The sequence below is a fragment of the Pongo pygmaeus genome, chromosome 16 (genome assembly GCF_028885625.2).
Source record: "Pongo pygmaeus isolate AG05252 chromosome 16, NHGRI_mPonPyg2-v2.0_pri, whole genome shotgun sequence".
Lineage (NCBI taxonomy): Eukaryota > Metazoa > Chordata > Mammalia > Primates > Hominidae > Pongo > Pongo pygmaeus.
In genome coordinates, this window is record NC_072389.2 from 76,484,009 (window position 1) to 76,509,482 (window position 25,474).

The 25,474-nt window shown below is 36.5% G+C and overlaps 1 protein-coding gene across 5 annotated transcripts in view; it reads left to right on the top strand.

Annotated features, from left to right (window-relative positions):
- The window catches only part of LRRC49 (leucine rich repeat containing 49), a 154,213-nt gene that overhangs the window by 39,582 nt on the left and 89,157 nt on the right, over positions 1 to 25,474 (top strand). For 4 of the 5 annotated variants that reach the window (XM_054451461.2, XM_054451462.2, XM_054451463.2 and 1 more), the window contains one exon: positions 5,724 to 5,785. In XM_054451461.2, coding sequence (XP_054307436.1) covers positions 5,724 to 5,785 — 62 coding nt within the window. Of the gene's footprint in view, positions 1 to 5,723; positions 5,786 to 23,288; positions 23,410 to 25,474 lie in introns of those variants that run through there. The other variant, XM_054451467.2, reaches the window with a different exon arrangement.

The following is a 25,474-nucleotide window of genomic DNA, read 5'->3' on the forward strand; positions in this document are numbered from 1 at the left end:
GAGGCCTGGTTTTCAGCCTGTCTGAGCCTTCAACATGCCTTTCTCACTAAGCTTAACCATTTCTAGCTTTTGATTTAAAGTGAGAGACTTGTGACTCATTTTTTCACTTGAGCACTTAGAGACCATTGTAGGGGTTATTAATTGGCCTAGTTTTAATATTGTTGTGCCTCAAGGCAAAGGTAGGACCAAGGAGAGGGAGAGAGATGGGGGAAGTGCCAGTGAGTGGAGTAGTCAGAACACACATTTGTTGATTAAGTTCGCCACCTTCTATGGGCACAGTTTGTGATGCCCCAAAACAATTACAATAGTAATATCACAGATCACTGATCATGGATAATCATAACAAATACAATAATAATAAAATTTGAAATATTGTGAGAACTACAAAAATGTGACATAGAGACGAAGTGAGCACATGCTGTTGGAAAAATGGCACTGATAGACTTGGTTGATACAGGATTGCCACAAACCTTCAATTTGTAAAAATTTTAAAAAAAGCACAATATCTGCAAAGCATGATTAAACGAGGCATGCATGTACCTTATTTTTTCTTGTTTTTAATTTTTTTCATTGCTCTTATAAATTTAAAGATAAATATTCCATAGTCTTTATCAAGTTACTAGATTTTCTTAATTTTTTGGCATTTCCACATCTGTTGCCTGAAAGTTCTACTGACTGTTACTCATGGTAATTTTTTCTTTATAGTTTAATAGTTTGGAATAGTCAGGATGTTGCAAAGCCTGAGTTGAATTTGTGTCCTTCTAGACAGTTTTGCCAGGAGTGTTAGGGTCATGAATGCCCGGTACCATTTTTTATGAGGGGTCTTTTTAGATTATGTTTGTGATGTAAATTTGAACTGTAAATTCCAGTGAGGGAAAGCCTATGGTTATGAAATTGAGGCTTTTTGTTGATTTCCTCAAAGCTGTTAAATCTAGCTCTCCTAGATTATAAAGACTGGACATTTCCCTAATTAGTCAGCATATCAGTGCCTTCTTACTGGTCTGGTTTTAAGTTCCCTTTCAGTTTTTGCTCTGGGGTATTAAAACAGTGTGTAGAAGAAAATCAGACTGGTGAATTGACTGATATCTATTGCTGTGTAATGGGTAGTAAACAAGTACAAAAACCAGATAAGCACATTAATGCCTTTGGATAACAGAGCCAAATAATGGACTTTTTTCATTGGCATTTATATATATGATTAGAGTTTTAATATGATGGCTTGCGGCTATTAGTCCTCATATAATAAATAAGTATCTGTGTCACAAAGTGATGGGTGAAGCAAGTAGTTATTTTGGAATTAATTTAATAAGTCTTTTTATAAAAAGGAATACTTCATTCTTTTTTGTTTCCAAGCTTGTTTCATGCTTTGTGAATGAATCTGTTTACAGCTCTCAAAGTTAGAATAATTACCCCTATATATTTTTACTGTAACTTGTTTTGTATGAAAGCCTACATAGTAAAAATGAGGGTAGCTGTGATTTTATTATAGTCATCTTTGCCCTACTTGGTGCATGTCAAAATCCTTGGTGCATGTCAAAATCTGTTCACCTTTCTTCTTCCTTATTCCTCTAGAGGAAACTGCTCTAAAAATAGCTCCAGTGATAGATATTCCCCACGTGCTCAGATTGCTGAATCATTTAGTTCTTTTCTTTTCTTTTTTCTTTCTTTTTTTTTTTTTTTTTTGAGATGGAGTCTTGCTCTGTTGCCCAGGCTAGAGTACAGAGGCGCAATCTCGGCTAACTGCAACCTCCGCCTCCCGTGTTCAAACAATTCTCCTGTCTCAGCCTCCCAAGTAGCTGGGACGATAGGCACACGCCACCGTGCCTGGCTAATTTTTGTATTTTTAGTAGAGATGGGGTTTCACCATATTGGTCAGGCTGGTCTCGAAATCCTGACCTCAGGTGATCCACCCACCTCAGCCTCCCAAAGTGCTGGGATTACAGGCGCGAGCCACCACACCTGGCCATTTAGTTCTTTTATGCAGTTTAGGGATATGGACAACAGTGCCTGAGCAGAATAGGACAAGCATTTTTCTCAGAAAACAAATCAGTATTTTTTTGAAAAATAAAGAATTATAATCCTCTCAGATAATCTTGTGGTAAATAATTTTTTCTATTTTTTAAAAGATTATATTTTCCAAATACATAAAATAGTTTTGAATTTTACTTCAAAAAATGTTTTGAATATTATTTTCAGTATTATATTTTATTAAAAGTAATCAATTTAAGATAATGAGGAAATTAATAACAGATGAGCTATAAATATTCCCCTACATGTAAACATTTTATTTCATTTTTTTTCCTCTCATCTTAGGTATGTTAACATTCTGGCTGCTTTGCTATAGTTTCTCTGACGCTGAAATAGTTACCTCCAGAAAAGATATGTTAGGGGTATTTAATGCTTGACAGTAAAATAAATACTTTTTCTTAAATAGATGAGAATTTAGCTTTCTTACATTATCCCTAACCCCCATTTCCACTTTCCCCGTCATTCCGAAATAATTTTTTGGTAAGCAGATTGTCGAGTGCTGGCTCCTGCAGAGTACCGCCAGAATGACTAGTTGATAAAGCAAAGGAGAAATTACTACTGGCAAGTAAAAGCACACTGCCTTGACATAACCTTGGCTGTATCTTCAAAGGCAAAGACAGGAGATTTACTTTGAAATTTCTTGGGGTTCTGGTTTAGGGTGGGTCTTTCAATGCAGGGGCTTAATGAAAATGGATACATTTATGATAGAATAGATTAGGATGGTTGACAAAGCAAGGTGAGGTTTTCAAAGTGAGTCTTGGATCATGAGGTTAAACTTTTGTTTTCCCTGAGATTGATAGCTGTCTCAATTTAGGGCTTGTTTAACTATCATTAATTAATGTCCAAACTCTCCAACAGAACCCTAAAATTCCTCTCTGTATAGGCAAAGACTTCAGGTGATCTATGTTTCATTTTTACCTCTTGGAGATACTCTTCTAGAGCCTCCTGTCCCCTGTCTAATGTAGTCTGCTTGCATTTAGCCCTGCTATACAGATTTCATCCTTGGATTTCTCTTTGCCTCTCCTAGATGATGAATTGTACTCCCTGAATCTTATATATCTCCCATCTTTTGTTTACTCTCTTATATTAGAGGAGCCATCCCCTAGTAGTTTTTAACAGGTCTTTCCTCTGTAAATAATGCATGCATAGATAATTGATATGGTAAATATGGTGTTTTATTTTTGTCTATTATAAAGCTAGAATTTCATTACAAAAGTATATCACAGAATTGCTAAAAAATTGGAGAAATGTTAACATTTTCTTACATAAATGAAATTTGGAACAACAAAAAATGATTGTGTATAATTATTTGCTTTTTAAAGTTCTGGAAAGGGTATCTATGTAACTGATTATGAGGATATATAGAATTGAATTCTGCATTTTAGTGTTTCAACTTGTGAATATTTTTATATTTTTGATAACTCTACTAGGCAATGACATTTAATGATTTTAAAAATTTGATAAAGACTTGTAAAATTTTGTCTCATAAACAAAGATTAAATAATTATAATATTATAATTTTATCAAATAAAAAACTTTTTCTCACAAATTATATCCTGATGGAATTTGAGTTTTCTATTTTAATTGAAAAAAGTTATGTCTTAGAAGGTGTTTATAATCTCTGAAGATGGCATGCTGGAGCTCAAAGGGACAAATGTATTTTTTAAATGAGATGCCTTGATTCAAAGGATTTAAAATGTATTTTTAAAGGCTGCTACCTCTCAGTTTCTCCAGGTTGAGTACCAGTAACAATGATTGTGCCCAGAAATATCTCAGGTAGATTCCAGGAAGAATTTGGGAGAAGAGATTTCCCCAGGAATACAGAGAGAGTTTTCAGTCTGGCTATGACTTCATGTTTCTAGAGACCAGATAGGCAGTAGGCTGCCATTTCCTTTGGAAACTAGGGCCCTGGAGTGAAATGAGCCCTACCACTAGTCTGTCACTCCTCCTCCATTTGTGGGAATATCAGAGAGAAGTAGCTGAAAGATTATTTTAAAAGTTTGCCAACATACGAAGTATATCACCTACTGAGGGAAATTTGGCTGCCCTCCTGTTTCCACAGACTTACTCCTTGGCCATGAAAAACTCTAAAAATCATTATCTCACATCTGTGGAATAGGCTTCGTGGGAGTGGGCCTGAGAATGGTAATGTCAAATGAGTGGTATACATAGCCAGTGCATTGATCATGGGCTATTGTATTGATTTTACACTGTTTAGGGTCTAAAGGGTTGAGAGAAGTTTGGAGAATAGTACATAGGGTAGGTAGAAAAACAAGGCAGCTTCATTTTTCCTTTGCTCCCTGAAAAACCATTAAAAAGTGGTTCTGTCCTAATTCTATCACTTTTGTATTTTCTTTGAATAACAAACTTGAAAAAAATAAATACAGCATTTTGGGAAAAGCTAGGTTTGTCAATAATTTTAATGCACTTGCCTAAACTCTTACTCAGGTCTTAGAAATGGTAGTTTTCAAATGGAGGGAAGAAAAGGAGGGAGGAAGAAAGACGATGATTTATGGAAACAGTAAAACAAGTTTTGATTTAGGATTAAATATTGGTCACAATAACATATAAAATATACTTATTTTTGTATTATTCAAATTAATATAACTGAGAATTACTGCAAATGATACTGCCCTTAAAAATGAAAAACATTTTATATGAGACATGGCAGTATGTAACACTTTGAGGATCAGAGCACTGGAAGTCAGGATAACTGGAATCTTTCCCTGTCTCTGCCTCTAGGGACTGACTGTATGTACTCCTGGGCCACCTTCCCACCACACCCTTATTCTCCCCGTGTAGTAACCTCGACTGGTCACTTTTCTAGGTGAATAATAAGGTTGTAGACTTGGCAATTACTAAGCATCTGTAAGATTCTGTTACTCCATTATATATAAATATTTTCAGAAGGTTTATGTCTTTTCATGAAATGAATTAGGTAGCTTTTACTTTATTTTTTGTTTTTTTTTTAAAAATAATTTGGTCCTAAACAATTCAATATTTGTTAAGGTTAACTGTATTTAAACAGCAGTGGTATGTTTTTGGGGTGGTGTACATAAATATAACAGGGTAGATTTCCTATTGTAAGAATCTCTGATATGAGCTTAGATGAGAAATTGCCCTTACAGTACCTACAATTACAAACTGTAATTGCCCTTACAGTTACCATGATTTGCTTTTAGTTTTATGGGGGAATTAGTGTATTGGTTCATTTGTAACTGATGGTTTATTTCCAAGGTTTTGAGACTAGTGAGTTAAATAGCTTTAAAATTCTCACTATTGTTTAGAAGGCTAATTGTATAAATTTAAATGTTAAAGCTTTTGAATGGCTTCTTTTTAACAGTGATTTTTAACAAATGTTTGATCATACTGTATTTGTGCTACAGTTGAAGTGCTGAAGTAGCATTTTGGCATCTTTCCCAAAAGCATGCTTAAAGAGGCTAGCGGCAGCATCTCTCCCTGTCTCCTCAGTGCTTTTTACCTTGCGAGTGGTGCAGCTTGTTCTGCGGATGTACTGAAACCCTCCCATTTAATCTGCAGTAGAGGAGAATGGAGCTCACTGTCCAGTAGAAATCAATGATGTAGCAATGTTGCAGTAAATAGAAATGATTATATATTTCAATAGCTTAGCAAGAAGACATTTATAATATTTTTTTCTTTCATCTGATTAAGTTTTGCTTTCTGTTTTCTTCCAGAGAGATGTGGATAATTTGCCCTGTCTCCAACATCTCTTTCTCAGCTTCAACAATATATCTAGGTAAGTGGAAACTCCCAAGTTGTTATTCATTATAACTTGATTGTGTGGGTTCTAGTGCTTTAGATTAAGATTGTAAATACCTTGGAGAATTTTACTAGCATGGAAGATTTTAAATTAGAAAATGATAAGACAAAGTTCTTTGTGGAAAAGCAAAGCTCTTGTGTGTATTCTTGCCTGTAATGCTAACATGATGAAATTAATATAGCATGTGCTTTTGATTTAATTATGCTTTAGAGTTCCTCTTTTGTAAAACATGAATACATGGAAATTTCAGCGTATATTTTGCTGTCCTTTGTTTGACATTCACGGCACTGGTCAGTTGAATTAGAATTTCTTTCATAAATTGTCAGCTACAATTTGTATAGCTACTAAGCAATTTTAATACAGCAGGCTATATTTGTCACTGAGCCACTTGCTAATTAGGCCAAACTGCCTTCTAACTTAGTATCTCTACTTAGAATTAATGCTGCTAAGAGACAGTGGATTAGAATATAGAAATGTATAAATTTAGTTTTCTAACTATTTGAAGCATATTATCCTTTATATTGTGATGATGTCTCATTTAGAATTGGAGCTGAGACATACAGTAAGACTTTTCAATGCAAAAGGGCCCCTGCTTTTTCCCTAATTCTTTCCTTCTCCTCTTTCCCAGGAGCCACTTAGTTTGAACTGGGCTTTTTCATGCCCTCAGTTCTTTAGTTTCACTTCAAAGCTGTTCTTTGAATCTGCTTTTATAAGAGGGTAAAATATATATATAGAAAGATTTAGAGCATATCTTTTTCTGAACTCCAGGTCTATGCTTCTGTATTAAAAACCAGTTTAATTTTTGTGTGTTGTCTGTTGGCATGTTTTTTGCATGTCTGCCATGAGACTTGTTTTAACCCAATCATCCTGTACTATGTCTCTAAAAGACAGAAATTATCTAAAGACAGTGAGCTTTGCAAATAGACATTATTTTGAAGAAAATACTCTTACTCTTTTTCTTTTTTCCCTTCTGTGGGAAAAAATATTAAAGTTTTTTTGATAGACTTTTCATATTCCTCTTAGTATATTTTGAATGCAACATTCCAGGTGCCATTATTCTATCTTGTTGGGGAGGTAGAATTTCTTTTCAATGGCAATGGAAGGTTCACTCATTTTTTTAAGGGAATTTCTTCCTAAAAATCATTAACAACTCTTTAGAGAAGATAGTCTCTCATTTTTACAATATGTGAAATATTCTCTGTTTAAGATACAAACTTTTAGATTCCCCCAACCTGTGGTGGAACTCATTACTTCTTTTGCTTCTTGTTTATGGGGAGTAATTTAAAGAGAAATATAAATTTGGTTATATAGGGGTTATGATGTTCCCAGGTCCCCAGGATATCTGAATTTCTAAACTCCTAAATTCCTAGCTCTGTAGGAAGTTGGTTTTGGTTGCCTATATCTGGGAAGTTTTCTTCCCAACCTGGAAAGGAGTTCCGCTCACCCAGCAAAACAAAGTTAAGATTAATGAGATTAATATTTATAACTTTCTTTAAAAAGTTTAATATTTATAACTTTCTTGATAACTAGTTGTATCAAGAAAATAAAGATAGAAGTCAGCTGACAATTTTGAGGCTTTTATTCTCTCTGTGATTGCTTTCTCTGTGTTTTTATATAGCTTTCACAGTATACCTTCCTCTAGTGTTTCCAGCAGATCTGCTTTTGAGGCACAGTAATTTTCCTGCTCTGTTTTTGTTGATGCTTGTGGTCCAGGAGGTGGTATAGCAAATATATTGAGTCTGAGGAGGGAAAAATCAGAGAGAACAACTTTGAAAACATTTCTGTGAACTTTACTCAAGATACAGATATCTCAGATAGCTGGGCTGTCAGATAACCTGTAGTGATAGCTACAGTATATATTCAGGGCACAATTCTTCTATATCCTGGCATAATAGAGTTGCCAGGTTTTACAGTGCCAGCTTTCTGGGACCTATCTTCCATGGACTCTAATTCAATAGTTTTAGGTAGGGCTCAGGAATTTGTACCTTTATTTAAAAAATGCAATTGACTTAAAAATACCAGTGGTCTGTGTTATTCAAACTTCAGGTCAAAACCCATATAGGGATCCTAAGATCAATTTAGTGATTTAAAACCAGGCAAATTAAAATGGAATGGAAAATATCAGAGTTTGTCACACATTTTAAGAGCATATACTGTTTCATAAAAATTTTCCAGTTTTAATTATATGGATATGTCTATGTATGCATATGTATGTATGTTATTTTACTATAGACAACATGGAAACTGGGTTACAATGTAAATATGTTTCTTACTATGGGTTAGATGAAAAAATTTGAAAAATTCTGTGAGATCTTGCTACATGCATTAACAGCTTCTTATATTTCCACTATTATTGCAGTGTTAGAGTTTATTGTACTTTCATTTTATGTTGTCCCTTCTGTTAGACTGTAAACTTGACAAAGGCAGAGGAATATGTCTGTACTGCTTACTACAGCCTCTTCCATCTAGCATGTATGTGTTCTTAGTACAGGTATTACTAGTTGTATTGAAAAGATTTATAAGGAGAACTTAATTCCTCAAACAGAAATATTTTTCTGTGTGATCTAAGAACTCTTTTTGGTGTGTCCTTTTTTATGTTATTACTAGGTCATTTAGTCTGTGTTTAATGTGTGGACCTGTGAGGTTTAAAGCCATAAGCAAATCAAAGTTCTCTTGGCAGTTGTTTTGGGCTTCCAGGTTAATTTACTGATTTGTCAGTAAGGATCTTGCCCATAATTTCTAGAGAAACTAAACCTTTTATTTATGCAGTGGGGTATATCAGGGTTAGAGTGGTGGGTGTGGTGTGTCCCAGGGTACAGACAATAAGGAGGTGCATTGTCTGTAAGGCATTTAAAAACAATAAAACTGACAAAAATAATGTTGCTTTTTATTGTCACTTTGCATTGGAATTTCTAACCGACATCACTGATAAAATACTCTTCTCTGCCAGGGTGACCTCTCATACCTCTTTTACTTTAGTAAGACAATGTTATTTGGACTCAGCTTTTTCTTTACGATATCACTGAAAATTTTAAACTAGGTTTCTTTTTTTTTTTTTTTTTTGAGGAAGGAATGCTATTTTAAGTTCTCTAATGACCTTTGTTAGTACATATAGTATGGTTAAAGGTCACTGAAGCACACGCTTTGGGGTGTGACTTTTCCTTCATCACTCTTCTCCAAGACAAGATAATCCTCCAGGCTATTTTCAAAATTTTACTGAAAATGGTTTATAATTTTACCTTTATCAGGAAATCATTCTCCTTGCATTTTTCTCAAGTTATATTTTAACTTGATAAGTCACCCTATATCAATTATATTTCTAGAAAAGAATCTATTTCTATTTAGGAAACCTTAAACTGCCCTGCAGTTGTCTAATTTAGTACTAGTTGGTATTTTAAGGAGGAAATTATTTCACTGACCTTCAGAATATATGGATTTTTTTTTTTTTTTTTTTGAGACGGAGTCTCGCTCTGTCGCCCAGGCTGGAGTGCAGTAGCGCAATCTCAGCTCACTGCAAACTCCGCCTCCTGGGTTCATGCCATTCTCCTGCCTCAGCCTCCTGAGTAGTTGGGACCACAGGCGCCCGCCACCACACCCGGCTAATTTTTTTTTTTTTTGTATTTTTAGTAGAGACGGCGTTTCACTGTGTTAGCCAGGATGGTCTCGATCTCCTGACCTCGTGATCCTCCCGCCTCGGCCTCCCAAAGTGCTGGGATTACAGGCGTGAGCCACTGCGCCGGCCTATATGGATATTTTTTATGAGCTCAGGTTGTTAGATAGTATTCCTGTAGTTGAGATACAAGGTTTTATTCTTGTACCTTCCAGGATTGCAAGTGTCACTTATGTTATTTTGGCTTAAAGGAAATTCATTTCCCTTGGTTCTAGTATGCAGCATACTGTTAGAATGCCTTTACTTTTCCTTTGTTAGCAGATAACCAATGATATGCAAATCTTCTTACTGAGTTAAACAGAGGAAATCAACTATTGACAGATCTCTTCTGACCATCTGCTAAGTTTTACATTTGAGAAATGACTACATGCTTGTCAAGGAAATTTCATTATCAGTACCCATTTATCTACTGAACTCCTCTTGAGGGGTTTACCAAATGGTTGACACGTGATTCGCCTTCAGACAAACATTTAATTGCATTTTTCTAAATGTGATGGGCATAATGTAAGGAGGACCCACAAAAACAAGATTTAAAAATAGGGGCATTTGTTTTCATCTATGCTGCTTTATTCCTTCTTTGTGAGTAAACCCCTCTGAGTATGGTAAGGTGGCATATAGTGCCTTAGTAGGTCTGACTGTAAAGCCTAGCTCCAGCTTTTGAATTCTTTTAGTCAGAAAATAGGTGAAAATAGATATTCACAACTAATGATAGATATGTTCTACCACTTCAGAAAAATAGACTTTGAGGTAAGATCAATTTGTTTGATCATCCTCAGGGCTGATGTAATTATTGGGTCTAAATTTATTTTATTTGAAACACAGCACTTATACTAAAATAATTTTTCTATGGTTTTTCATTATATATCTTATTTCAATACTACTTTATTAAAGTGCTGTTTTTCCTTTTAGAGATCAAAAGCAAAAATTATTCTAAAATGCTATAGAATGATAGTTTCTGAGGGCGATTTTCCGCAAGCCTTGCAATTTACTGAAGAGTCAGAGTTCATGGGGCAGGGGTAGTAGACAGTAAAAAAAAAAAAAAGAAGAAAAGAAAAAAAGAATAGGGGGCCAATGTACAACGTAATGGGGAAACTGGGGACCCTCTATTACATTTGTTGTATTCCTTTTGCATTACCTTTGAAGCAGCAAAAAGCAAAAAAATCTAATGGATAGCAGTCACTTTTTAAATTATTATTACATAGCTTCTTTTATTATCCTCCTTATATCAGCATCTATAACCATTCAAAGCATTAATTCTGTAAGTACAGAAAGACATACAGATACTCTCATGGATTTTATTTATAACATTATAAAGTGGAGAGTGCTACCATGTATGCTCTCCAACTTCATTTTATAAAATGTTGTTGAAATTAATCTTTGCAAAATTGTAATCGTTTTCTATTAAAAGATTGCCTTTCTTTAATGGAAATTATGAGTCAGTTGGAGGGTTTTTTACCTGTACTTTCTCAACCAACTTATAAATATATATATGATTGCAAACTCACAGGAAATTTTCCAGATAATCTTCTATAATTGTAAGACTCCATTTTTATTACTGTAAAGGTTATTTGTGTGTGTGCGTGTGTGTGTGTGTGTGTGTGTAAGCGAGAGAGAGAGTTTTTCTAAAAAGAAGGCTTCTTGAACTAAAGTTAAACTAACGCCTGGGAGCAGGCTGCTTGCATACCTTGTGTCAGTCTGAGTTCACACATACATATTTGAGAGGCTGATAGCTATTCATAGCAGTGAGTTAGCAGTTTTGAAAACACTGATGTACCAAAGGTCCCTTTGGATTTTATTCACGTGAAGGTTCTAAAAGTTGCAGGAAAAATTTTGGTGCATAAAGGCCTTAAAATTAATTACTCATGATTACATACTGGGTGGTGTTCAGAAACAAACAAGTATGATAAATTGAGACCAACATACGTTTTATGATTTCCTTTGTTTTTTGTTTTACAAAGGCATGGAAATTCAAAGAATATTCAGAAACAAAGTATAAGTATATTAAATTCAAAATCCACTTAGAAACAAACTTAAGATATATAACTAGTTTCTCCTAGTGCATTTCTTGTACTTATATTATAGAAATACTTCCAAAAGGGATTTGAGGTAGTATCAATGAAGAGAGTCAAACTCTAAAATATTTGAAGAGATTTATTCTAAGCCAAATGTGAGTGACCATGGACCGTGACACAGCCCTCAGGACGTCCCAAGAACATGTGCACAAGGTGGTCGGGGTGCAGCTTGGTTTTATACACTTTAGGGAGGCACAAGACATCAATCAAATACATTTAAGAAATACATTGGTTTGGTCCAGAAAGGCGGGACAACTCGAAGTGGGGAGAGAAAAACAGAGATCTTGCTTCAGCTGTTTCCTAACTCATTTGATGAAAAGGTAAGATAGCCCTCTGTCAGAAGCAAAAATAACTACATGATTGTATAGATTCTAAAAATCTATATAAATAGCTGTTTTAAAGTTCTTTTCTACTAATTCCAACATTTGTGTCATCTCTGGTACTGTTATAGTGACTTTTTTTCTCGTTAATATATGTTTCAATTTTTATTGCTTCTTCCTCATCTGGCAATTGTTTTTATTGTATTCTGGGCATTGTGGATCTTCTGTTGAGAGATTTAAGGATTATTGAGTTTTGTTTTGATAACTACTAGAGAATCAGGTTGATCCTGTTGAGGTTTATTTTTAGTTTAGTTTTTTTTTTTTTTTTTAAGGAAGATCTAAAGTGATACTTATTATAGAACTAGAGTAGTATATTTTTATATCTGTTACCAGCGGCAAATCTGTATGGGTCTGCAGCAACCTCAATTCTTGCCTCCTCAGAAGAAAGAATTTGACTGAGGGGCATAAGGCAAAAGGAGAGACCAACACAAGTTTTAGAGCAGGAGTGAAAGTTTATTAAAAAGCTTTAGGGCAGGAATGAAAGGGAGTAAATTACACTTGGAAGAGGGCCAAGTGGGCAACATGAGAGATCAAGTGCCCAGTTAGGCCTTTGATTTAGAGTTTTATACATTGGCATACTTCCCAGGTCTTGCATCCCTTCTCCCCTGATTCTTCCCTTGCAGTGGGCTGTCCACATGCGCAATGGCCTGCCGGCATTTGGGAGAGGCTGCATGCACAGTGTGTTTACTGGAGTTGCACACATGCTCACTTGAGGCATTCTTCCCTTACCAGTCAACTGTTCCTAGAAGGTCATATGCCAGTTAAACTCTGACATTTTGCCTCTTAATGCACATGCTTGAGCCCACTTGCCCAACTCCAGTGCGAAGCCACTAATTATCAGTAGATCTTATTGGGAAACTACTGAGTATCAGTTTCAGGTTTTTTTCTATCTATTGGGAGACTGCCTTTCCCTGGTGCCTGCTGCAACCAATTCTTATTTTAGAGAAACAGTGTAACAACTGCCTGACCATCACCTGAGGGTCGCCTGACATTCCTGGTTGCTGGGGAGCCCTCTCTAGCCCCACTGGAGCCTGGCTAGCTACTTACTGTAACACATCCATATTTTTTTTGTTACGACAGTAAACATAAGATATGTGTATCCCAGGCAGACTGATTATTTACCTGCAGAATATCTTGTGTTAGTTTCCCATGCTCCATTTTTTTCCCATGGTGCTGTGATAAATGCAGATGTCACCTCCATGTATGAGGAGGGGCCTCTAGTACATGAGAGAAACCCCAAATTATTAATCTTGAAGCTTATATAGAAGCTGCTTACATAACTGCACCTTCTCCCCTCCAGGACAGAAAGAGAGAACACGGAGAGAAACTGAGACCTTATCTTCCTAACGTAAACAAATCCTCTAGGAAGAGAAAAGTCAAAGGTGTTTTGGCCAATAATCTTTTGGAATGTAAACAAATGGCTCCACATTTTGATACCCTTTGAAATGTAGACACATAGTTCTTAGAGATAAATTTCCATATTACTCTTTTTTTTTTCTTTGAGACCCAGTCTCACTGCTCTGTCGCCCAGGCTGTAGTGCACTGGCGCGATCTCCGTTCACCGCAACCTCCGCCTCCAGGGTTCAAGCAATTCTCCTGCCTCAGCCTCCCAAGTAGCTGGGACTACAGGTGTGTGCCACCATGCCCGACTTGTTTTCTTACTTTTAGTAGAGTCAGGGTTTTACCATGTTGGCCATGCTGGTCTCAAACTCCTGACCTCAGATGATCTGCCTGCCTTGGCCTCCCAACGTGCTGTGATTACAGGCGTGAGCCACTGCGCCTGGCCTAAATGTCCATATTGCTCTTATCATTTCTATCTATTCAGTCACCCTTTAATCAAAGTGCCAATTTTCTTTGCTCAGAAAGCCATTACCATGCAGAAATGTGAAAATATTCACATTGTTTCTTGACACAGAGTCGCCTCACACCTAAGGCATGGCTGTTCTTGGACTTCAGATATATAATCTGGGTGTTCATTGAGGTCTCTTCACTCTATTTGGTTGGAATTGCAATGTCTCCCAGTTCCATGTGACCCATAGATCCTCTTCATCTCACAGCCCCTCAATAGTTATATTTTGCTAGGCTTTGTGGAATTATACCCTGTGTACCCACATCCTAATATTTAGCCAAATACTCAAGAGACCCCTATGCAGACTTCTGGAGTTCCTTCTCTACAAGGTTCCCTCCTCTCCATTCCTCTTCACCCTTCCCTGTGCTATGATCTGGAAAGTACCCTCAGGCAGAAAGCCAAGATGAATGTGGCTTTTATATGTCTGTCTTCTCCCAAGGATCACAGCCCTGAGCTATTCAACATCTGCTTCATATATTTTGTCCAGTTTCATAGTTGTTTACATTGGGAAGGTGAGTCTGATGCTGTCATGGCAAAAACTGCAAGCTCTATCTACCAGATTTTCAAATTGTCATGATTGTATATCATCTCTGCCATTTACCTGTCTGGTACTTAAAGAATATGGAATTCCCTTTAAATCAACAATACATTATTTCTGTATTTAACAACCTGTGTGTGTGTGTGTGTGTGTGTGTGTGTATGTGTGTATCTGTCTGTCTGTCCAGGTTATTAGACGGGTTGAATTTGTTTCCTTTATGTTTGTTTTTAGTATTAAAGATGATGTTTTTTTTTTGTAGGACTGAAACTCAGCTTGCTCAGGAAGGAAAATAATTGCCCGACCATTAAGGGCATTGGGCTTGGTTAAAAGAGGAGGGTATTTTCTTCTTTAAAAAATGTTGTTTGCATGCAAGTAAGGAAGTTGGGATTCTCCATAAGGAGGATACTTCTGGAAGTGAAACAGGCTTGTTTATCCTGGATGCACAGGAAGGTATCACAGTGACTTAATTATACACCCCAAAATATCTTAAAAAGTAGTTTAGAACTGTCAACTAGTCTCTGGGCATTGTTTGGTTTTGTTTTAAACATTTTTTAAATCAACAAATAAAAGTTGTATATATTTGTGGTGTACAAGATAATGTTTTGATATATATATATACACACATTATAGAATGACTAAAACCAATTAACATATATGTTACCTCACATACTTATCTTTTTTTGTAATAAGAACATTTAATGTCTTATTTAAAGATTTTATTAAAGAACATTTAAAGTCTTAGCAGTTTTCAAGTATCCAATACATTGTTATTAAATATAATCACCATGTTGAACTAATTCCTCCTGTCTAACTGAAATTTTGTATCCTTTGACCAACATCTCCCCAATCACCCTATATGACCATAGCCTCTGATAACTACCATTCTACTCTCAGCTTCTATGAGTTCAACTTTTTTAGATTTCTCATATGAGTGAGATCATGTTGTATTTGTCTTTCTGTGCCTGGCTTATTTCACTTAGCATAATATCCTCTGGGTTTGTCCATGTTGTCAAAAATTACAGGATTTACTTCTGTTTGAGGCTAAATCGTATTCCACTGTGCATATATATACCACATTTTCTTTATCCATTCATCTATTTAAGGATGCTTAGGTTGATTCCATATCTTGGTTATTGTGAATAATGCTGCAATGAACATGGGAGTATAGATACGTTTTCAACATACTAATTTTATTTCCTTTGGAATATACCCAGAAATGGGATTGCTGGTTCATATGGTAGCTCTAATTTTAATTTTTTTAGGAACCTCCATACTCTTTTTTATAATGATTGTACTAATTTATATTGCCAGCAACAATGTACAGGGTTTTCTTCTCTCCACATTCTCACCCACACTTATCTCTTGTCTTTTTTATAAAATACCCATCCTAACAGGTGTGAGATGATATCTCATTGCGGTTTTAATTTAATGAATTTCCTTGATGATTTTTTTCATCTACATTTTGGCCATTTGTAATCCTCTTTTGGGAAATGTCTATTGTAGTCCCTTTTTTTTCATAAAACTTCCTTTTTATGGCTTAAAAAGAAATAGACAATGTCAATTATAGATCCCCAGGTTAGAGACCATAGTTTTTAGTTTAGGAATATCCTGGGAAGCACTGAGTAAATGTGAAATAAGATTAATAATATTTTTCTGCCAGTTTCTTCAAAGTTGTTTTTGGGGCTTGCTTTTTGGCATTTCATGGGTATTGGCTTGTTATTCTTCAAAATGACCTACTTCAGGGATTATGAGTGATGCCAGTTTTTCATAGCTGGGTGGGTTTAGGATCTAAGATTATCTTAGGGATATCCTGAGGATGTGTTATTTTTACCTCAACAGTGATAGCTAGTAGCTGATCCTCCTCCTTCCTGTCCTTTACAATTTCATTAAAATACCTTCTCCATCTCTTTCATCTAAAGAAGTCAAGTTTTTTTCCAAGTTGGTTGTTGAAGAACATTGATTATGTATCTTTATGTTTAAAATACCAAAAAAGGCATTGTGGAGAGTAACAGAAGTTAAACATATGACTTTTGTTTTCCATGAGTATATAACCTAATGACAGAGAACACACAAAGACATGAGTGACAGAAACATAAAAAAAAAACCTTGCAGCTTTTGGAAAAGCCAACAGCTTGAGAATCACAGTCTGTCACTTAGCAGTTCTAGTATAAAGAGCGCTTCATCGCTGATTGCTCTGGCAGAAGGTTCTGAAGAGCCTTAATGTTCAAAATTGGGCCGTTGAACCAGCAGTATTAGCATCACTGGGAAGCTTATTGGAAGCCCAGGATCTCAAGCCCTACCCTAGACCTTCTGGGTGAGAACTGTCATTTTAAAAAGGTCTCCTGGTGATTTAAATGCACATTACAGTCTGGGAAGCACTGCTGCAGAGGATTCTGATTGTGTTCATTTAGGTCAGGTGCCCACTTGGAATGAATCACAAAGCCAGGGACATACAGGACATACTGAATGCTCAATCCTGGGACATATGGTCCTTATCCCCTAGGACAATGGGTGTGGGATCAGTTTGTGGAATGGGTTTACTACAGGAAAGGTGTGTTTTGTTACCAAGGGAAGGGAAGTTGGGAAAGAAGATAATAACAATAGATGTCCAATAAACTTATTTCCTCTTTCATGCCTTTGCTCACATTAATGTTAGAACTAGCTAACTCCTTTACTTTGGGTCATTTCATCCCATTTCCTGTGTGTGTGTATGTGTGTGCACACGTGTGTGTGTTCGTGTGTGTTCTACTTTCAGTCTCCCCCACCCCTCATTGCCATCTGTCTGCCTGACCTAGATATCAGAGGTTCTTCCTTATTCCACAGCATGGTTCTCCTGTCCCTCTCAGAGAGTTCATATCTCTCAAATATATATTAACACGTTATGGATAAGCACACACATATACCTCTGCCTAAGTCTAACTTTACTTCATTGCACTCCTGATAGAGCATGTGTGCTTCACCTACTGCTTTTCATTCTACCACTGAGGCATTAACCCTTGGAGTCATGCCTTTTAAAGCTGTGAATATCTGTTAAAATGTACTTGTATTAATATTACAGGGGGTCATACTTTTAGCCCTCAGGAATTCTGATTCCATTAGCAAAGTTTTTTTTTTTTTTGCATACAGGGAACAAAAGAGGGGTGTAATCCTTTACTATTATTATTTATTTTGATGTTCATATTTTCTCTGATTTCTCAAGAAGGCTCCTGTAGTCTTTTGATGTGTCCTCATTCTTTAAGTACTTCCTTCTTTTCTGGCCCAACAAGATGTTCCAGGCTCATCTTATACTTTTGCAGCCTTAGCTCTGGAATCAGCCATTTCTCCAAGGAGTTCTAATGACTTTTAGTGGAGAATGCTGTTTAGAAACTAAGATTTGAGTGCAAGGTGTGCTTATCCTTTTTGAGTTATCATTGTTTCTGGGCCGTTTCAGTGAATAGAATTAGGAAATATGCATGTGTATATGTATGTGTGTATGTGTGTATTTAGATAACTTAAATTGGTATCATGTACATGATTCTTTGCAGGCCAGTTGGTCTCTGTTTCAAGTACTTAACTTTCCCTTTGTAACACAAAAGCAGCCATAAATAATATGTAAATGAATGGGCAGAGCTGTGTTTCAATAAAACTTATTTATGGACCCTGAAATTTGTATTTCATATCATTTTCACATATGACATATTCTTCTTTTGACATTTTTTCTAACCATTTTAAAACATAGAGGCCATTATTAACTTGTGGGCCATACAAAAACAGGTGATAGAGCATATTTGGCCTGTGGGCTGTAGTTTGCCAAGCCCTGGTCTTTCCGAAACACTTTCAGTTTACATACAACACACATACCTATATAGTCATACACTGAGTAACAACATTTTGGTCAACGATGGACCACATTTACAATGGTGGTTACCTAGACTATAAAGGAGCTGAAAAGCTCCTGTTGTCTAGTGATATCATAGCCATTATAACATCATACCGCAACTCATTACATATGTGTTTTTGGTGATGCTGATGTAAACAAACCTACTGAGCTGCCAGTCATATCAAAGCACAGCACATACAGTTATGTATGGCACACAGTACTTGTTAATTATAATAAGTGACCCGTTTTTGGTTTATGAGGTACTATATAGTTTTCCCTCCATATCTTTGTGGGATTCCTTCTAGGAACCCACTCGCCCCCTCTCGTGGATACCAAAATCCACCAATGCTCCCCAATGTAAAATGGCATAATATTTGTGTATAACCTATGCACATCCTTCTGTATACTTTAAATCATCTCTAGATTACTTACAATACCTATCACAATACCTACACATCACTTCATTTGTGTGAATACAGTGTAGTACTTGGCACACAGTAAATTCAAGTTTTACTTTTTGGAACTTTTTGAAATTTTATATTTTATTTTTATTTATTTTTAAAATTTTAAGTTTGGGGCTACATATGCAGGTTTGTTACATGGGTAAATTATGGGTCGCTGAGGCTTGGTATATGAATGATCCCATTACCAGGGTAGTGAGCACAGTACCAGATAGGTGGACTTCCAAGGTATGCCTTCCCCCCACCCTCCCCCATCAAGTGGTCCCCAGTGTCTTTGTTCCCTTCTTTGTGTTCATGTGTATTCATTGTTTGGCTCCCACTTATAAGTGAGAACACGCAATATTTGGTTTTCTGTTCTTATGTTAGTTTGCTTAGGATAATGGCCTTCAGCTGTATCCATGTTGCTGCAAAAGACATTTCATTATTTTTTATGGCTGTGTAGTATTCTATGGTGTATATGTACCACATTTTCTTTATCCAGTCCATCGATGATGGACATCTTGGTTGATTCCGTGTCCGCTGTTGTAAATAGTGCTGTGATTAACATGTGTCTTTTTGGTAGAATGATTTATTTTCATTTGGATATATACCCAATAGTAGTATTGCTGGGTCAAATGGTAATTCTGTTTTAAGTTCTTTGAGAAATCTCCACACTGCTTTCCACAATGGATGAACTAATTTACACTCCCACCAGCAGTATATGTGTTCCCTTTTCTCCAATGTATAAGTGTTCTCCCTTTTCACCAGCATATCATTGTGGTTTTGATTTGCATTTATCTAATGATTAGTGATGATATGAGCATTTCTTCATATATTTGTTGGCCACATGTATGTCTTCTTTTAAGAAATGTCTGTTCATGTTCTTTGACCATTTTATAATGGGGTTATTTGTTTTTTGCTTACTGATTCAAGTTTTTTTATAAATTCTGGATATTAGACCTTTGTCAGATGCATAGTTTGCAAATATTTTCTCCCATTCTGTAGGTTGTCTATTTACTCTGTTGGTAGTTTCTTTTGCAGTGCAGAAGCTGTTTAATTGGGTCCTACTTGTCAATTTTTTGTTTTGTTGCATTGTTTTTGAAGACTTCGTCATAAATTCTTTGCCAAGGCCAATGTCCAGAATGGTATTTCCTTGGTTTTCTCCTAGGGTTTTTATTGGTTTAGGTCTTAGATTTAAGTCTTTAATCCATGTTGAGTTAATTTTTGTATATGGTGAGAGGAAGGGGTCTAGTTTCAATCTTCTGCATGTGGCTAGCAAGTTATCTCAACACCATTTATTGAATAGAGAATACTTTCCCCATTGTTCATTATTGTTGACTTTGTCAATGATCAGGTAGTTGTAGGTGTGTGGCTTTATTTCTGGGTTCTCTATCCTGTTCCATTGGTCCATGTTTCTGTTTTCGTACCAGTACCATGCTGTTTCAGGTACTGTAGCTTTGTAATATAGTTTGAGGTTAGGTAATGTTATGCCTCTGGATTCATTCTTTTTATTAGGATTGCTGTGGCTATTCCAGCTCTCTTTTGGTTCCTCCATGTAGATTTTTAGAATTTTTTTTCTAATTCTGTGAAAAATGACACTGGTAGTATGATAGGAATGGCACTGAATCTGTAAATTGCTTTGGGTAGTATGGTCATTTTATCAATGTTGATTCTTTTTATCCATGAGCATGGAATGTGTTTCCATTTGTTTATGTTGCCTCTGATTTCTTTCAGCAATGCATTGTATTGCTCATTGTAGACATCTTTCCCCTCCTTAGTAAGCTGTATCCTTAGGTATTTTATTCTTTTTCTGGCTACTATAAGTGGGATTGTGTTCTTGATTTTGCTGAGCCTAGACATTATTGGTGTATAGAAATGCTACTGATTTTCTTACATTGATTTTGTATCCTGAAAGTTTACTAAGGTTGTTTATCAGTTCTAGAAGCCTTGTGATGTAGTCTGTGGGTTTTCGTAGGTATAGAATTATATTGTCCATGCAGATAGACAGTTTAGCTTCCTGTCTCCCTAATTTAGATGCCTTTTATTTCTTTTTCTTGCCTGATAGCTCTGGTTAGGACTTCTAGTACTATGTTGAATAGGAGCAGTGAAAATGGGCATCCTTGTCTTTTTCCAGTTCTCAAGGGGAAGGCTTCCAGCTTTTGCCCATTCAGTAAGATGACATTGGCTATAGGTTTATGTTATATGGGTCTTATTATTTTGAAGTGTTTTCCTTTGATGCCTAATTTGTTGATGGTTTTTAACATGAAGGGATGTTGAATTTTTTTGAAGGCCTTTTCTGTGTCTATTGAGATGGTCATATGGTTTTTGTTATTAATTCAGTTTATGTGGTGAATCACATTTATTGACTTGTGTATGTTGAACCAACTTTGCATCCCAGGAATAAAGTCTACTTGATCATGGTGAATTAGCTTTTTGATGTGCTTCTGAATTTGCTTGTATTTTGTTGAGGATTTTTGCATCTGTATTCATCAGGGATGTTGGCATGAAGCTTTTTTTTTTTTTTTCTGTGTCTCTGCTGGGCTTTGGTATCAGAATGATGCTGGCTTTGTAGTCTGAATTAGGGAGTAGTCCCTCCTTCTCAATTTTTTGAAATAAATTTAGTAGGATTGGCACTAGCTCTTCTTTGTATATCTGGTAGAATTTAACTGTGAATCCATCTGGTCTAGGGCTTTTTTTGGTTGGTAGACTTTTTATTATTGATTTAATTTCTGAACTCATTATTGTACTGTTCAATATTGATTGCTATTTTTATTGTGCTGTTGTCCAAGTGTGTGGTTGATTTTATTTTGATTTTTGAATTTGCTGAGACTTGCCTTATAACTGAACCATGTAGTCAGTCTTAGATTATGTGCCATGTGCAGATGAGAAGAATGTGTATTTTCTTGTTGATGGTTGGAGTGTTCTGTAGATGTCTATTAGGTCCAATTAGTCAAGTGTCAAGTTTAAGTCCGGAATATCTTTGCTGGTTTACTGCCTTGATGATCTGTCTAATGCTATTAGTGGGGGTTGAAGTCCTGAGTAGTATTGTTTGGTTGTCTGAATCTCTTCACAGATCGCTAAGAACTTTTTTTTTTAATCTGGGTGCTCCACTGTTGGGTTGGGTGTGTATATATTTAAAATAATTAAGTGTTCTTGTTGGATTGAGCCCTTTATCATTATGTAATGTCCTTTCTTTGTCCTTTTTGATCATTGTTGGTTTAAAGCCTGTTTTATCTGATGTATGAATAGCTACCCCTGTTTTTTGTTTCCTATTAGCCTGATAGATCTTTCTCCATTTCTTTACTTTGAGCCTATATATGTTGTTACTTGTGAGATATGTCTCTTGAAGACCGTAGTCAGTTGGTTTGTGCTTCTTTTTCTAACCGGGCACTCTATCCCTTTTAAGTGGGGGCATTTAGCCCATTTACATTCAGGGTCAGTATCGGACTGTGAGGATTTGATCCTGTCATCATGCTATTAGCTGGCTATTATGTAGACTTGATCATATAGTTGCTTTATAATATCAATGAAGTATGTGCTTAAGTATGTCTTTATGGTGGCAGGTATCATTCATTAATTTCCATGTTTAGCACTTCCTTTAGAAGCTCTTGTAAGGCAGGTCTAGGGGTAATGAATACCCTTAGCTTTGCTTGTTTGAAAAGGATTTCATTTCTCCTTTGCTTATGAGGTTTGGTTTGGAATGATATGGAATTCTTGGTTGGAATTTCTTTTCTTCAAGGATATTGAAAACAGACCCCAAATCTCTTCTGGCTTATAAGATTTCTACTAAAAGGTCCATTGTTAACCTGATGGGGTTCTCTTTGTAAGTTTTTCTCTAGCTGCATTTAAGATTTTTTCTTTTGCATTGACCTTGGAGAATCTGATCACTGTGCTTTGGGGATGATCATCTTGCATAGTATCTCACAGGTGTTCTCTGAATTTCTTGAATTTGTATGTCACCCTCTCAAGCAAGATTGGGAAAATTTTCATGGACTATATCCTCAAATACGTTTTCCAAGTTGCTTGTTGTTTCTCCTCTTTCTGGAATGCAAATGAGTTACAGGTTTGGTCTCTGTGTAATCCCCTATTTCTCAGCTATTCTGTTATTTTTTTAAATTATTTTTTCTTTATTTTTGTCTGCCTGTGTTGCTTCAAAGGAGTGGCCTTCAAGCTGTGAGGTTTTTATTTTTCATTTTTATTTATTTATTTATTTTTTGAGACAGAGTCTTGCTCTGTCGCCCAGACTGTAGTGCAGTGGCGTGATCTTGGCTCACTGCAACCTCCACCTCCTGGGTTCAAGCGATTCTCCAGCCTCAGTCTCCCGAGTACTTGACTCTACAAGCATGTGCCACCATGCCTAGCTAACTTTTGTATTTTTAATAGAGACAGGGTTTTGCCATGTTGGACAGGCTGGTCTCAAACTCCTGACCTCAGATGATCCACCTGCCTTGGCTTCCCAAAGTGCTGGGATTACAGGTGTGAGCCACCATGCCTGGCCAAGCTGCGAGATTCTTTTCTCAACTTGGTCTATTCTGCTTTTAATGCATCCAATTGTATTTTGAAATTCCTGGAATTTTTCATTTCCAGAAGTTCAGTTTGGTCTTTTTTTAAATGGTTATGTCATCTTTCAACTATTGGGTTGTTTTACTGTTTTTCCTGGGTTGGGTTTCAACATTTTCTTGTGTCTCAGTGTGCTTCCTTATCATCCAGATTCTGAATACTCTGCCTGGCATTTCAGCCATTTCATTCTGGTTAGGATCCACTACTGCGGAGCTAGTGTGATCATCTGGAGGTAAGAAGACATGCTGGCTTTTAGAGTTGCCAGAGTTCTTGTGCTGGGTCATTCTTCTGTGACAGCTGATGATTCTTTATTATTTGAAGTTGTTGTCCTTTGGGTGAGGCTTTTTGTTTTTATGATCTTTATTGCCCTTAGGGTTTTTTGACTGTGGTGTAAGTTGGGTATAGTTGAATCACTTCATTTCTGGATGCTTTTAGGAGCCAAGACTCAGCTCCATACTGTTGGGATGCATGCTCTAACCCTGTGGGACTGGGACTGGGTCAGCAGCTTTGTCCTCTGGTCTCTCACGGTTGAGCTTTGGCTGGGATAGGGAGGCTGAGGTGCTCCCAGACCATTGACAACAGCACTCCATAGGGGACAGCAAATGGGGCATGGGTGTAGGTGCTCCAGCAGGGGCAGCAGGGGCACTGTGGGCAGGATGTGCTCCAGTGGGCGGTGCTGTGGGCGAAAGGCACTGTGGCAGGGGCACTGAGGGTGGGAGGTGCTCTGGTAGGGGACACTGTGGGCTTGGGAGGTATGCTCCAGCAGAAGTGGTGGAGGCGTTGTGGCCGTGGGTAGGGTCGCTTCTGCAAGGGGAAACCATGGGTGGGTGGGTTGCTCTGGCTGGAAATGCTGCAGGCAGGAGGCCTGGAATTTTCTTTTTTTTTAAATCTGAGCTTGATTGAATTCATAGATGTAGAACACATGGATATGGAGGGCCAACTGGACCATACTTTTTACTGTTATTTTAGAGTGTATTCCTACTTATCAAAAAAAAGTTAACTGTAAAACAGCCTCAGGCATGTCCTTCAAGAAGTATTCCCAAATAAGGCATTGTTATCTTAGGAGATGACAGCTCCATGGATGTTAAAGCCCCTGAAGACTTTTCCCTGGGACAGCTGTGGTCTGTGGTTATAAGTAATCAGGGAAGAATTTTCTACCCTTTCTAGTCTTAGCCCCAAGCTTTGAGATAGGCAATATTTCAGGGGCTGTCAGTAAGAAAGTTTATAACTAATCCAATTTTGAGGGTCTTGCTCTTGGGGTCCCAGATTTATCAACAGGTGTCTACTAGTTAGACTCTCCGACTTGAGTGGCTCCTAGGGTTGTCTTCTGTCTCTCAGCCTTGAAGATCATGTAAACCAAATCTCAATTTCATTAGGTTTAGCAAAATGCCATCACAGCATAAAGGTCAGTTTCTACATTCTGTTTACCTGTCTTGGTTCCTACGTTTATTTATTGATTTAGTTTTCTATGTAGTCCTCATTTTTTTTTAGCAGATCATGAATGCATTTGAGACCAGTAGTTTTAGTTCATCATTCTCTCAGAATACAAACACCTGTGTTATGTGCACTTTTCTTTAACTGTGCATTACTCTTTAATATTTGATCATATATTATACATCTTTCTAGTTATTTTATGTTTGTCAGTTGTGTATATTTCAGTCCTTGTGAGCACACTTGATAATTTATTCTATTGTTCCATTTCACTTCAGCCCTCTAGGCAAATAGTAACTATTCAGAAAAATCCTCACCGATCAATATAAAATCAGTGGCTTTTCATTAAGATTATTTCAGAGATCATGGTACCTTGCTGGTATAAAAGAGTAAAACCCCTTTTTCTAAAGTTCTTAGCTTACTTAGGGGAGGAAAATTTCTAATTGGAGAAATTTGACTGATATTTAGGAATTGTTAGTTAAATATCTATGCTGTGTGATACATGCATATATGGGAATTTTATTTCTTTCTCTGTATTTTATTAAGTAAGCATAAAATGGACTAAAATATTTTCTTTTCCTTTTGGGATATGAATTTTGGTCAGTAGGGACAGACTGTTTCTCTATAGGTTCTTTAGCAGATAGGAAGCAGATGTGGCAATGTGAGGAGACTACTAGGGGAAGAACAAATGTATGAGTAATCTGGAAAAAGATTAAAGTCAATTATAAGTTAAATGTCAGCCTTTGGACCAAAGCTTTTTCATTCTTGGTACTCTAAAGAGATGAGAGCAATTGAGTGTTCTTAAACCCTCTGCCAAAAAAAAAAAAAAAAAAAAAAAAAAAAAAAGTGGGGTGGCGAGAGAGAGA